Raw genomic sequence first — 12,225 nt, 5'->3', positions numbered from 1 at the left:
TATCGCACATGACATGACGACAATGGGTGGAACATAATTTGAGGGACTTTAGGAAGTGTGAAGACAACTTTCGTATGACTTCGAATGCTTTTATAGAATTGCATGATACTTTAGTGAGGTATCACTGGTTAAGATCAACACAAGAGGTGGAGTCATGTGAGGCATTAGGGATGTTCTTATGGGCTTGTGGGACACAACAGGTGTCACGCCAAATTAGAGACAAGTTCGAAAGGTCTTTGGATACCATTAGTAGGAAAATGGCTCATGTGGCAGATGCTATGTATGGTTTTACACAAACTAATATATGTCCAAAGGATCCAGCGTATTCTAAAGTGCATAACAAGCTCATGCCTTATGCCTCTTTCTTTGGCGGGTGCATAGGAGCCTTAGATGGTACACACATTCCAGCTCACGTATGTCATGAGTCGAGGTTGGACTACAAAAACATAAAAGAGTGGCCTAGCTACAATGTATTAGGGGTAGTGGACATGGATATGCGGTTCACTTTTGTAGGCGGGAGGTTGGCTGGTTCTTGTCACGACATGGTAGTGCTCAGAGATTGCATGGGAGAAGCGAATTATCCACACTCACCAGCATGTATGGTGGCATGTTATGTTGGCATTGCATATATTGTCTTCACTACGCTCTAGTAAATGTTTTTCTGAGTTTATTTGTTTGTGTACAAGGAGGTATTATCTAGTGGATGCTGGTTATGCAATTCGCGAAGGTTACTTGCCACCATATCGGAATCAGAGATATCACTTAGAAGATTTTCATCGAAGAGGAGTAGAAGTTGTGGAGGAAAAGTTCAATTTCCACCACTCGAGTCTACGAAATGTAGTTGAACGGGCTTCTGGACTTCTCAAATCAAGGTGGCATGTGCTACGAGGACTCCCAATGTACGAAAGAAGCAGGCAAGTGAATATTGTAATTGCTTGTTTTGCTTTGCACAACTATTTGTTGTACCGAGTCCACATAGAATGATCGGGGAGTAGTTCGTATGGCCAAGTTGATTACGATGTGTCAGATTGGGTGACTGGTAATGCACGTCAAGAAATGACATTAGTGAGAGATTGGATCGCTGCTGGAGTATCGTTGATGTAGTCAACATGTAGTAGTGTTAGTGAAGTTAAGTTTGTTTCATTTTCGTATTTGGGTTTGCACAAATTACTAACAATTTTTTAACTGTACATAGATTATTAACAAAGGAATCCGAAATGGAGCTATTTTGGATTTTGTGATTCAACAAGTGTGGGTAAGTGTGATGTTCCTCAGTGGATGTAATGAAGTAGTTAGATGAATCTGATTTGTGTTATAATGTATTGTGGTACTGAGTACTCTCTAGTACGGACTAGCTTTGTAGTAGTTAGATGAATGTGTGTATGTAATGTATTGTGCCCATAGGTATTTTGCACTGTTTGACGGTTGTGTTGGTAATTCAACTGAATTGTGGCACATGCCCCCTTGTATTATGTGAAATCTAGACCTCCAAAATCGCCTCCAATGCAAGTTGGGTGCGACCTACAGTTTCTGTCGAGAGGAAGAAGGTGTATTTATAACATAAAGCTTCCTGGCGGTTGTGTTAAAAAACCGCAGTGGAAATAAGTTTGCATTGATCATTCACTTAACACAACCGCCAGTTGAAATAAGCTATTTCTACTGGCGGTTGGCTTAAGGAACCGCCAATGAAAATGTTATTTTTACTGACGGTTCTTTTTATATCAACCAGCAGTGGAAATAACCTCTTTCCACTTGCGGTTGTGTTAAGTAAACCGCAAGTGGAAATATGTTTCTACTGACGGTTCCTTAAGCCCGCCCCACCTATTTATTTTCACTGTCGCGCGGTAACTGATACCGCCAGTAAAAATTTATGTGTACTGCTAGCTTAGAGCTCTTTTCTACACGTGTTAGCTGATCAACTATTAGCTCTTAGGATTCCAAATAGGTGGATGCATGAGCACAAGAACATAAGATCTATCCAACCAACTTTACAAACTATGGGATTATTTATTTGGTGCTTTTTAGTTGCTACATTACCATGATTCTATGAATTTATCTAGGTAAATTGCCTAGGTTCTGTAGAGACGTACGCCAGTGCATTACTAGTGCCGCATGACCTGGTTTTGTAGACCTGCGGCTAGCATATGAACCTTGCTATGCTAGCTCCAAATACCCCATTTCAGAATCCACTATCCCACAAAATAAGCAGTGTCACATAGCAAGGCAGCCTCACCTTGGGTGGCGTTCTTTTGGATCAGCTGCGTTCTTGTTCTTCACTGCTATAATTTTAGTATTCTATTGCTCGGTAGAGTCTATTTTGTCCCGCCTCTCGGCCTCTAGCAAATGAAGCCCAGCTAGGACCACCGTGCCCGTGCGCTTTCACCCTCTGTCAGATACCATCGCCTGACTGCCCCCTGTGCGCGATCACAAGCCAGGACCCAAACACGAACAACAAACAAGACAACACAACAATCTATAGCTCACATGCCTTCCAGGACTCTTGGCTCCTTCCTCCCTGGGATGGTGCTAGCCATGCATTTCACCCCAGGCCCGAGATGCAGCCAAATTTGGCACAGAGGGTTGCAGGTACCCTTGCGGTCACAAGGCCTCCAGGAAAGAAAAAAATAGTGTTGCAGGAAATGGCTGCATTCACATTACTACCATGTACTAGAGCACATCCAAACAATGCACACTTTTCAAAAGCGGTGGTAACGACACATCATTAGCATACAAGATCTCATGATCATGGGCACATGTGCTTCCTAAGATCAGCGATTACTAGCTAACTAGTAGAGCCTACTAGCTCAGATTCTTTCTAAGATCAGCGATTACTGACTGGTGATCCTAGACAGGGTACGTACGTAGCTAGGTTACAAAAGGCATGTGACTCTTGCATGAAACAGTTACAGCGGATGATTGTTGGACCTCCATTAGATTTCAGACGGTGCTCAGTTCTTGGAGCAGCTCCGCCATCGTCGGCCTCTGGTCCGGGTTCTCGCTGGTGCAAGCCGAGCCGATCTTCGCCAGCTGGGCGGCCTCGGCCGCCGAGTAATTATCCCCCTGCAGGTTGCCGTCGACGAGCTCATCGACGTCGTTGTCAGGCAGCTGCGCATGCGTCGTCGTCACCTTGCTCTTGCCGGTGAGCACCTGGAACACGATGACCCCGAACGCGTACACGTCGCTCTTCTCCGAGAAGCGGCCCACGGTGGTGTACTCCGGCGCCAGGTACCCCATGGCGGCGCTGGCTTTGAGCGTCGAGAAGACGAGGTCGTCCACGAGGAGCTTGTGCAGGCCGCACCCGGAGATGAGGGGCCTGTACGCGTAGTCCAGCAGGACCTTGTCCGCTGAGATGTTTTGGTGGACGAGGGCCGGCTTGTTCGTCCTTGTGCTGTGCAGATACTCAATTCCTGGAACACACACACAAAAAAAAAAGGATGCACGATTTAGACGGTTGCGCAAGAGCTAAAAATTACCGGTATCTCACAGCACACTGATAGAAACGGTTACTCTGATAGAAGTAGCACCAAAAGGTTTTTGAGACATGTCATGCAGAGAGCTTTTCAGTGCATACAGTGTTCAGACTTCAGAATGTGAATATTGCTGCGTCCCTGCCTGCTGCACAGTCACAGGGTTTCGCACACCCATGTGAGCGACCAGCGCAGCACGGATGAATCGATGTACTATCCATCCAGTGATTGAGTGAATCAATGTGCCAAATGCTTGCATGCGCATACCATGTGAACAAGTATGCACAGTACGTGTGAATCCAGGGGAAAATGTGGGCATCAGCAAACCACTAGTGGGGGATCAGTAGTGACACTCACTGCTAACCAACTGATAGCAAGAGAGTGACAGGATGTGCTTTTCCACTCGGGGTACCTACCTTTGGCGATGCCCTTGATGATGGAGATCCTCGTGGACCACTGGAGGACACGGCCGCTGCCGCCGCCGGCGTTGTCGGCGTCGACGTCGAGGAACTGCGACAGGCTGCCGTTGGGCACGAAGTCGTAGACGAGGAAGCACTCCCCGCGCGCCCTGGAGCAGCAGAACCCCCTCAGCGCGACCACATTGTCGTGGCGGAGCTCCGCGAGCAGCCTCAGCCCGCTCAGGAAGTCGGCCTCCTCCTGGCGGCAGCACGTCTTGCCCAGCCGCTTCACGGCCACGGAGGTGCCGTCGCGGAGCGTGCCCCTGTACGTGCCCGCCAGGCCGCCGGCCTTCTTGCCGCGCCTCCCGAGGAGGTTGAGCTCCGAGAAGTAGCGCGTCGCGGACTCCACCTCCTCCGTGCTGATGCGGAGGCTCTGTGCCAGCGCGTCCTGCGAGAAGAGGCCCAGCCCGCCGCGCGCGTCGGCCAGCGGGTCCCAGGCGTTGGAGTACTCGAGGCTCGCCAGCGCCGACGACGCGCTCTTGCGAGCCGACGACGCCTTCGCCGCGGACGGCGCAGCCTCGGTGCTGCACCGGCCGCCGGAGACCGTCGACGGCGATCCCCCCGCGACCCTCTGTCGGCGCCACCGACGCCATGAGAGCGCGAGAAGGCCGACCCCCGTGGCCGCGAGGAGGGCCACGGCGACGACGACCACTGCCGCGAGCGCCCTGGTAGATGGCGCGCGCCCGTCGGAGGGCCTGACCTGCGGCGCGATGCCAGCGCTGAAGGGCTGCGGCCTGTCCGGGTCGATGAGGTCCGCCGGGGTGCACGGACGGAGCGCGGGCAGCCCCGCGCCGCACAGGTCGCTGTTATTCCCGTACTGGAAGCCGGCCTGCAACTTGGCGGCCAGTTCTTGGGACGCAGCAAGCAGGAAACCAGTCAGCTTTATTATCGCTCTCAAAAATCGGTCGACGCAGACAAATGGATGGAGTCTTTACCGGCGGGCACGCTGCCAGTGAGTGAGTTGTTCCTGACGTCGAGCGCGACAAGGCTGGGCAGCTGCGCGAGCCTGACGGGGATGGAGCCGAAGAGGCGGTTGAAGCTGAGATCCAGGCGCGCAAGCAGCGGCAGGTCGCCGAGGCTGGCGGGGATGGCGCCGTTGAGGCGGTTGGACTGCAGGGCCAGCACGGTGAGCCTGCTGAGGTTGCCCAGCTGGGTGGGGATGCTCCCAGTGAGCTGGTTGTAGCAGAGCTGCACCACTGCACCGCCATGGACATATCAACATCAGCAGCATTCATTCAGAATCAGGCAGGAGATGGAGATGCAAAGCAAGGACAAGCAGTAGTACCGGCTAGCGGTTGTGGCTACAAACATTTGGATCGGAGTACCAACATCAGCAGCATTACCAAACCGTCTGATTGGGGGTAGTACTAATTTGGTGTGACTGAATGAGTAGTATAGTGGGGCAACAAAGAATCAAAGAAGGAAATGTTCACAATGTTGCAATCTGAGCAGCAGGAGTTGCCTGTTTTAGTTGCCACTTGCGAGTTGCGACGGCAACATCTTCAGAAAGAAAAAAAAATCCAAAGGGTACTCCGTATGGTAGTTAGGTAAAGCCGCATTTTAGTTTTTGACTTGGAGTGGAGAAACGCCAAGCAAGTCGACCGGCAAGGAATTAAAAACACAGGGGGGCAAACCAATCATCGACCCAAGGAGCAATGCAGAGCCAAGTCTACGGCATGGTCACATGCATGGCGATGCGAGTCAGCGAGCGTGCGGCACGAGCAGGATCTGGCAATCTGAGCTAGCGAGAGAGGCAGAGTTGTGTACCTTGCAGTGATGCCATGGCGCCGATCTCCGGCGGGACGGGCCCCGAGAAGTTGTTGACATCGAGGTAGAGGTCGGTGAGCGCGGCGAGCGCCGCCAGCTCCCGCGGGATGCCACCGCGGAGCGCGTTGTAGTGGAGGTAGAGGCCCGTGAGGGAGCGGAGCCCGGCGACGGCGGGCGGGAGCGTGCCGGCGAGCCCCTTCCCCTGAAGCGAGACGTTGGCGACGGCGCCGCTGTCGTCGCACGCGACGCCATCGAAGCCCCCGGACGGCGGCGGCGCGCAGGGGTCGCGGCCGGGCGCCCACGACGGGAGCAGGCGGCCCGTCGGGTCCAGCGCGGCCCCCAGCGCCAGCAGCGCGCGCACCTCGCCGCCGTCCGCCGCGCGCGCCTCGCCCGGGCCCATGGCCAAGAGGACGAGGAGGTGGAAGGCGGCCAGCGCGACGAGGCGGGCGGAGACCATCGCCTGCGCGGCGCGCCCCCCGTTGCGCGTGTGAGCTGCGACAGGGACAGGCCCGCGCGTGGTTCTTGGTGCGGGTGCGTGGGCGCGTGCAGGTGTGAGGGCTCGGAAAGGAATGGAATGGCCGAATGGGGCTGGGGCGCAGGCAGCTGACCTCCTGAACGGAGCTGAGTGGAGTGGCGGTGATAATAGCGTGGCGGGCTGGCGGCCCCCGAACCGAGCGGAGCAGCCCGGGTCAAAGCCACTCAGCCGTGACCGCGAGCATATAGCTGTGGGGTCTGGCATGTCAGTGGGGTAAAACAGCGTACCGTCTACTTTTTTTATTTCCTAGGTTGGCCACGCTTCATCTTAACTAGGTGTGATCGTGCGTTGCAACGGGAACATATAACAGTATGATAATTTATGTATATATAGACAGTGTTAGGTAATACATGAAAAAAAATATATATAAATAAAACAAATTGTAATTTACGTACATCTAGACCAATTCTACCATTCTTAATTGAAAGGCATAGCTTCTGCTGTCACATTAAAAAAAACAAAAACGTTTTGTAAGGTGTACATATTCAAAGTACATCAATAACTAATAAACACGCAAAATTAACAAGCAGTCACCCTGGACTGTAGTGCTTATAAGAGATGTGAGTTGTGACAGGAGCAACAAGGGAACCAGCAGGAAGAAACTCACCTAGAAGCTATTTCTGAGTAGATATTTGCGGGTTTCTCTCCGGGAACAAGGTTGCAGCAACCGCTCCCATCTATACGAGAGCATATATTAGTGTAAGAAACAACTTATCTGTAGTGTATATCTGGGTAATTGCACTTTACGTGCTGTTTGGTTCCTCAAATTATAACGCAAATGGGGAAATCATATATATTGTTGTAACACCAAAAGTTGTAATTCCTTTGTGTTACAAAACCTACCACCAATTTTAGAATTTCATGAAATCACGAGAAAATGAGACCTTTGTAAGCTGAGGTTTCAAAAGGTACAATCCAGATAATACTGGAGAAAATGGATTGACAAATTTCAAGGCTGACTCTAGCACATTGAATAGCATCATCATTATATCAACCATGCACATATGAAGATTTTAAGGCAGTCAATATGCTTATCAATTCTTAAACTAACAGGATGACAACAAACTTAATGCTCTCACTTGAAAAATTCTTGCAGAAATCAGTTCACTTACTGCTTTCAAGAATTCTTAAAGGAAAACAGAAGATCCAATGCCAGCTATTTATAACTAAGAAAAATAAAGATAAATTAATAGTGAAACTAAAAATTAAGTCCTTTTTACTCCTGTGATTTTCAGGATGCTGTTGCATGTTGGGGAAATCAGACTGTATGACAATAGATAAGCACAAGTGCTAATTCTTCTCAAACCACATCATGAGTTTTTTCTCGAACACATAGGAGAGCTAGGTAATCTTTATATTAGGGCTATCTCTAGCATTTTACTCATCCTCATCTCCTATTTCAAATTTCACTCTATAAACAATGCAGTCTATAGTGTAAAACTGTGTTTTACACGGCCATATACAAGATCGGCTAACCATAGGCTTAGAAAATGGGGGGAGAGCCCCGTACAAAAAAAACTATCCTCCACAAAGAAGGTAGGATAGAAAAATCTAAAACCAAGACCCAAAAGGAAACCAAACTTATAAGGAAGAGAAAAACTACGACCCGACCAAACCCTAAACCACATCATGAGGTGCATAATAATAAAAGGATGAAAAGCTGAACAGAATTCTAAAGTTGAACACACTTACATAGTCCCTTCCAAGAGCGGCATAATGTTGTAAACCATTGCATGAACCATCCTGACAACAAAAACAATGATAACCAACAAATTAGCATTGAAATGAAATGTAGGCTATGCAGTTGCTCAGAGCATCAACAAATGCACTTTCTAGGCATATGACATTAACTCTAAAATGGACTACAATATCCTTCAACTTATCCACACCAGAAGTGATTAATTAATACTAAAATCCTAGATTGTATGTCTCATTTTCGAAGCCAAGAAAAATAATATTGTGAAAGGCCAGTCCTAGGACATGCAAAAAATCAATACCTGATGAATAGGCAGGTGAGAGACAGCATGGTAAGGTGATGGACTTCTTAAGGCATCAGAAAGGTCCATGCATGCAGCTAAACACTGAAAGGGATCCTCAACATTCGTCCACCAGCAGTTCCCATCAACAGGATTTGATGCTGAATCAAATATATCAAACAGTTGGTTCTCCACAAAAGCTAGCTTGCCCTCGTGAGAAAGCTTTTCAATGCCACCACCATATTTGTTAGCCAAGTGTATCTTCAACCAGCACAACCCATACTTTCCTAGTGGCCGCCCTTCAGCATACTCTAGAACACCCCGACAAAGATCTGAACCTAGGTGACTTAAATGAGGATGCATAGGGTATGCACGCCCACGGAAATCTAAATTGTGAGGGTAATAAAATCCATCCTTCTCTCTCAATTTACGAGCAACATGTTTACAGAAAAGAAACAAGTATAATTCCAGCAAAGCAATAGCATATAAACTGCACCACAGTATCTCAGCAAGAATGAACAGTAATTATTTATGCTGCATACCAAGAGTTTGAGCTCACTGTCACATCTCTCAGCATGCAGCTCACGGTTAGTTTTCTTTGCCTTCTTTAAACTCCACTTCCATTTCTGCATTTCATCAGGGTCCTCTAATTCTGTTCGTTCAGGCAAAGGAATCTATAAAAAATAAGAATAAATAGACAATATGTTCAAAAAGGTAAGCGAGTGGAATGAACAGAATGGGAAAGAAAATAGAGTACAAATATCAAGATCCAAAAATATTAATCATACGCAGGAACTCACATTTGCCTTGTCCACCAGCCCTGCAAAAGCCTCCACCTTGACTCAAGATAGTCTCAACAACATCATGAACTCTTCTATTCACCCTCCATTTAGTACTTCCAAGGATATCTAATGTCTGGCAACATGCTAATACTTAAGCAAGCATGAAAAAAATAATGGTCAAAGGGATATGATCATGTTAAACATCATGTGAACTTGTGAAGCGTGGAGTGCATCCATAGCCCTGATGGTTTTATCTTTTAAACAAAATGAAAAAGAATTTGGTAAAGATAACGATGGTTATATAAGTTCACATGATGTTTAACTGCATTGGGAAGGATCTTCTTGAACTGAGAAAAGGCAAACTGGACAACAACCTCGTCTTATAGTTGCGCCATTGCGATCAGAATTGACAGATGCAAGCAGTCGAATAGGGTCGACCACATGCTTACAACGTGTAGTGCTCGAAACCCATCTCCATAAGCCACAGAAGAATCTGTTTCGATTTGGTGCTTGAAGAACTCGCCAAGTCTTTTTTCGAATTCCGTCTTTGCACCCTTTTTCATTGAGGAAGATGTAGAAGATGACGACGACGCATCTGAGGTTGTTGACATGCTACCAGAACCTAATGTGATTTCTGACTCAAGCCAAAGATGAGCTAGAACCTGAGAGTTACCTTCTTCAACCTCTGGACTTAGGGTTCAGTATCCTACCCCTAAAAAAGACATTAAGATAGTAAATATTGTTGTACTGCAAACATATAATGGTATCGAAGAATGAAGTGGAAGTTGCAGACGAAGATAAACAAGCACAACCAGAATACCTGTAAGTCGGAGGTAAGCATGCACCATCTCATGAGCTAGAATCGAGCCAGTTAGCAGCCTACATGCAATTAAATAAATGAAAATTAAAACGTGCAAGCATTCTGACGGATTGGTAGTAGAATCAATGTTCGTCGAAGGGAAACTAAATCAATTGTAATTAGTGTGTTAAATAATAAGAAAGAAATCACCTTGGCAGCTCGTACAATATAAGAATTGCAGTCACTTCACACTGTCGAATGAGTTTGTATGGCCCTGTGATCATATTTATGGTTCTGTTGCATGGTCCAATTATTGGTCTTTTTAATATCTAGACCAATTAAGCAAAACAAGGAAACATTTTAAATTCATATAATTCTGACAATATGCTCCTTAGATAAGCAGAGGCATCTCTACCAAATACCAGTAACCAAGAACCAAGGATACTGATTGTCCATCTCAAGCTATCTAATGCAAAGTAAAAAAGAAATGTCATATAGAATCCAACAAGCTCGCAAGTAAACATGTGCACCAGTTCAATCACAAACCAGAATGGCTCTATGTACAGAAGAAAGGAAACTTTCAACAAGACTATCATCAATGAGTTAAACTGCATCTAGAAATTCAGCACTATCATCTACAATCAGCTTAGTTCTTGTAAAATTGAGACCATCCCGATAATATCAACAAGCAATGTTTTAGGTAAAGGGGTACACCAACGAATCAAGTTAAAAACTGATACTTGTGTAATGAGAACTATGTGAGTGTCGAAGGAAATCAATTACCTCACATTTTTCTGCTCTAAGTTTAGTACATGAAAAAACATAATGTTTTCGTGAAGATATACTTGAAACCTTATTTGATGATTATGACAACCTTGTGCTCCTAGCTACGACCAAAAGATACTTTTCCACTTCACCTTAGCAAAAAGACAACGAACAACATAGATCATGATAGCTGTTTAGATCAAATGAGGCAATGAGGCTATGGGGCTACAAGACAGTAAAAACCATCACAAAGATAGGTTGGTTTGTTTTGTCAGAGTTCACTAAAGACGGGCACAAAAAATTCACTTGATCTCATGCAAAATCTCCTTGAAGCAACTTGTCCCATCAACGGAACAAAGTAATGTCGAGTTCTTTGCAACCATCCTATATCTTCACGAAATCTATGTAGTGTTGTCCAGAAACAATGTAAGATCATGTAATAAAAAGAATGAAATATCTCAATGGACGTCGATGTGCCAGGCTTGGATGAAGGACAGTGGCTTGAGCGCCTAGCGAAGGAAGCCCAAGGAGTAGTTGAAAGTGGAACATGTTATCGTCGTCCTCGACATAGTTGTGGGCAAGCAGCGAGTAGAGGTCAACGAGGAGCACGTCGTCGCCAAGGTCAGAGCAGTTAGCAAACAATTACTCATATAATATTACCAACAGAAGTTCTGAATAAATGAGTGATTGTTAGTATCAATTCAGCTAATACAGAAGATGCAACATTGACCTTTCGTTTCCCATTGATTTAGCAACCATTAAGAAACATTTCTTGCCATGCTAGAAATATTAATACATTCAGCATAAGTCTCCACTGGAAGCTAGAAACCATAGCAATAAAAAACAATAAGCCAGAAACGCTGCAGTACCTATCGTCCTCGGCGCTGAAGAAGCCTCAGAGACAGCGCACACGTAGATCAACGGGGTGGCTCCACGCCGTCAAGGAGGTCCATTTGGTGGTCCCAGAAGTCGGAGGAGGGTAGAAGAGACAAGCTTTCGGTCGCTAATACGCCGATGCTAGAAGCGAAGGGTGAAGGGAGGTGGCGGCGGCTTGCTCGCGGGGCAGAGTAGGCGGGCCAGACCCGACAGCGCACGAAACGATCCATGTTGTAACAGGAGCAGAGCACCCGACCGCTTTTCCTCCCCCGCCTGGCCGCCTGCCACCGCGCGCCAGATCTCGATCTCGCTGCGATCCATGGCGTCGTCTCTGCAGCGGCCGTCGTCGTTCGCCGCGCAAACCCTACCGCGCAAGGCTCAAGCCAGGGGCCACCAGGCTCTGGGGTGGGGGCTCTCTCCGGTGCTTCGTCAACCTTAAGATCTCTCACGGCGCGGCCGCGCCGCCCACCTTAGCCGCGCGTCCGGGCACTCCACCGTCTGTTGCCCGTCCCGCCTTCCCTGGCAGCCTGCCCACACCGTCGTTCGTGCGGGCGCCGCCGCACCGTTCGGAGGGTCTCCAGCTGCGTCGTCTCAGCCGTCGCCGCCGTTAGGTGTCCCCCCCCGGGTGGTGTCCCAGGCCCTTCCCCGTTTGGAGGCCCTCCTGTGACGGCATCGCAGGCGTCTTCGCCTTTTGTTGGTCACTCTATCGCTGCGTCTCAGGGGGAAGTGCCACGCGCAGAGGGGAGACGGAGGGTTTCGCGGCAACGGGTGTGCAGGCTTGAGGGCGTGCGAGATGCGCG

The 12,225-nt window shown here is 48.0% G+C and overlaps 1 protein-coding gene across 1 annotated transcript; it reads right to left on the bottom strand.

Annotated features, from left to right (window-relative positions):
* Nucleotides 1-2,630: 2,630 nt before the first annotated feature.
* LOC103636020 (probable inactive leucine-rich repeat receptor kinase XIAO) lies at nt 2,631-6,513 on the bottom strand. Its single transcript, XM_008658389.4, has 4 exons — nt 5,693-6,513; nt 4,861-5,121; nt 3,884-4,774; nt 2,631-3,407 (listed from the first exon to the last, which is right to left on the bottom strand). Exons 1-4 carry the CDS (start codon nt 6,429-6,431, stop codon nt 2,938-2,940), a joined length of 2,361 nt encoding a protein of 786 aa, XP_008656611.1. The 5' UTR covers nt 6,432-6,513; the 3' UTR covers nt 2,631-2,937.
* Between the last annotated feature and the right edge of the window lie 5,712 nt (nt 6,514-12,225).

The sequence above is a fragment of the Zea mays genome, chromosome 8, assembly GCF_902167145.1.
Source record: "Zea mays cultivar B73 chromosome 8, Zm-B73-REFERENCE-NAM-5.0, whole genome shotgun sequence".
NCBI lineage: Eukaryota > Viridiplantae > Streptophyta > Magnoliopsida > Poales > Poaceae > Zea > Zea mays.
This window is presented reverse-complemented; position numbering and strand designations above follow the sequence as displayed.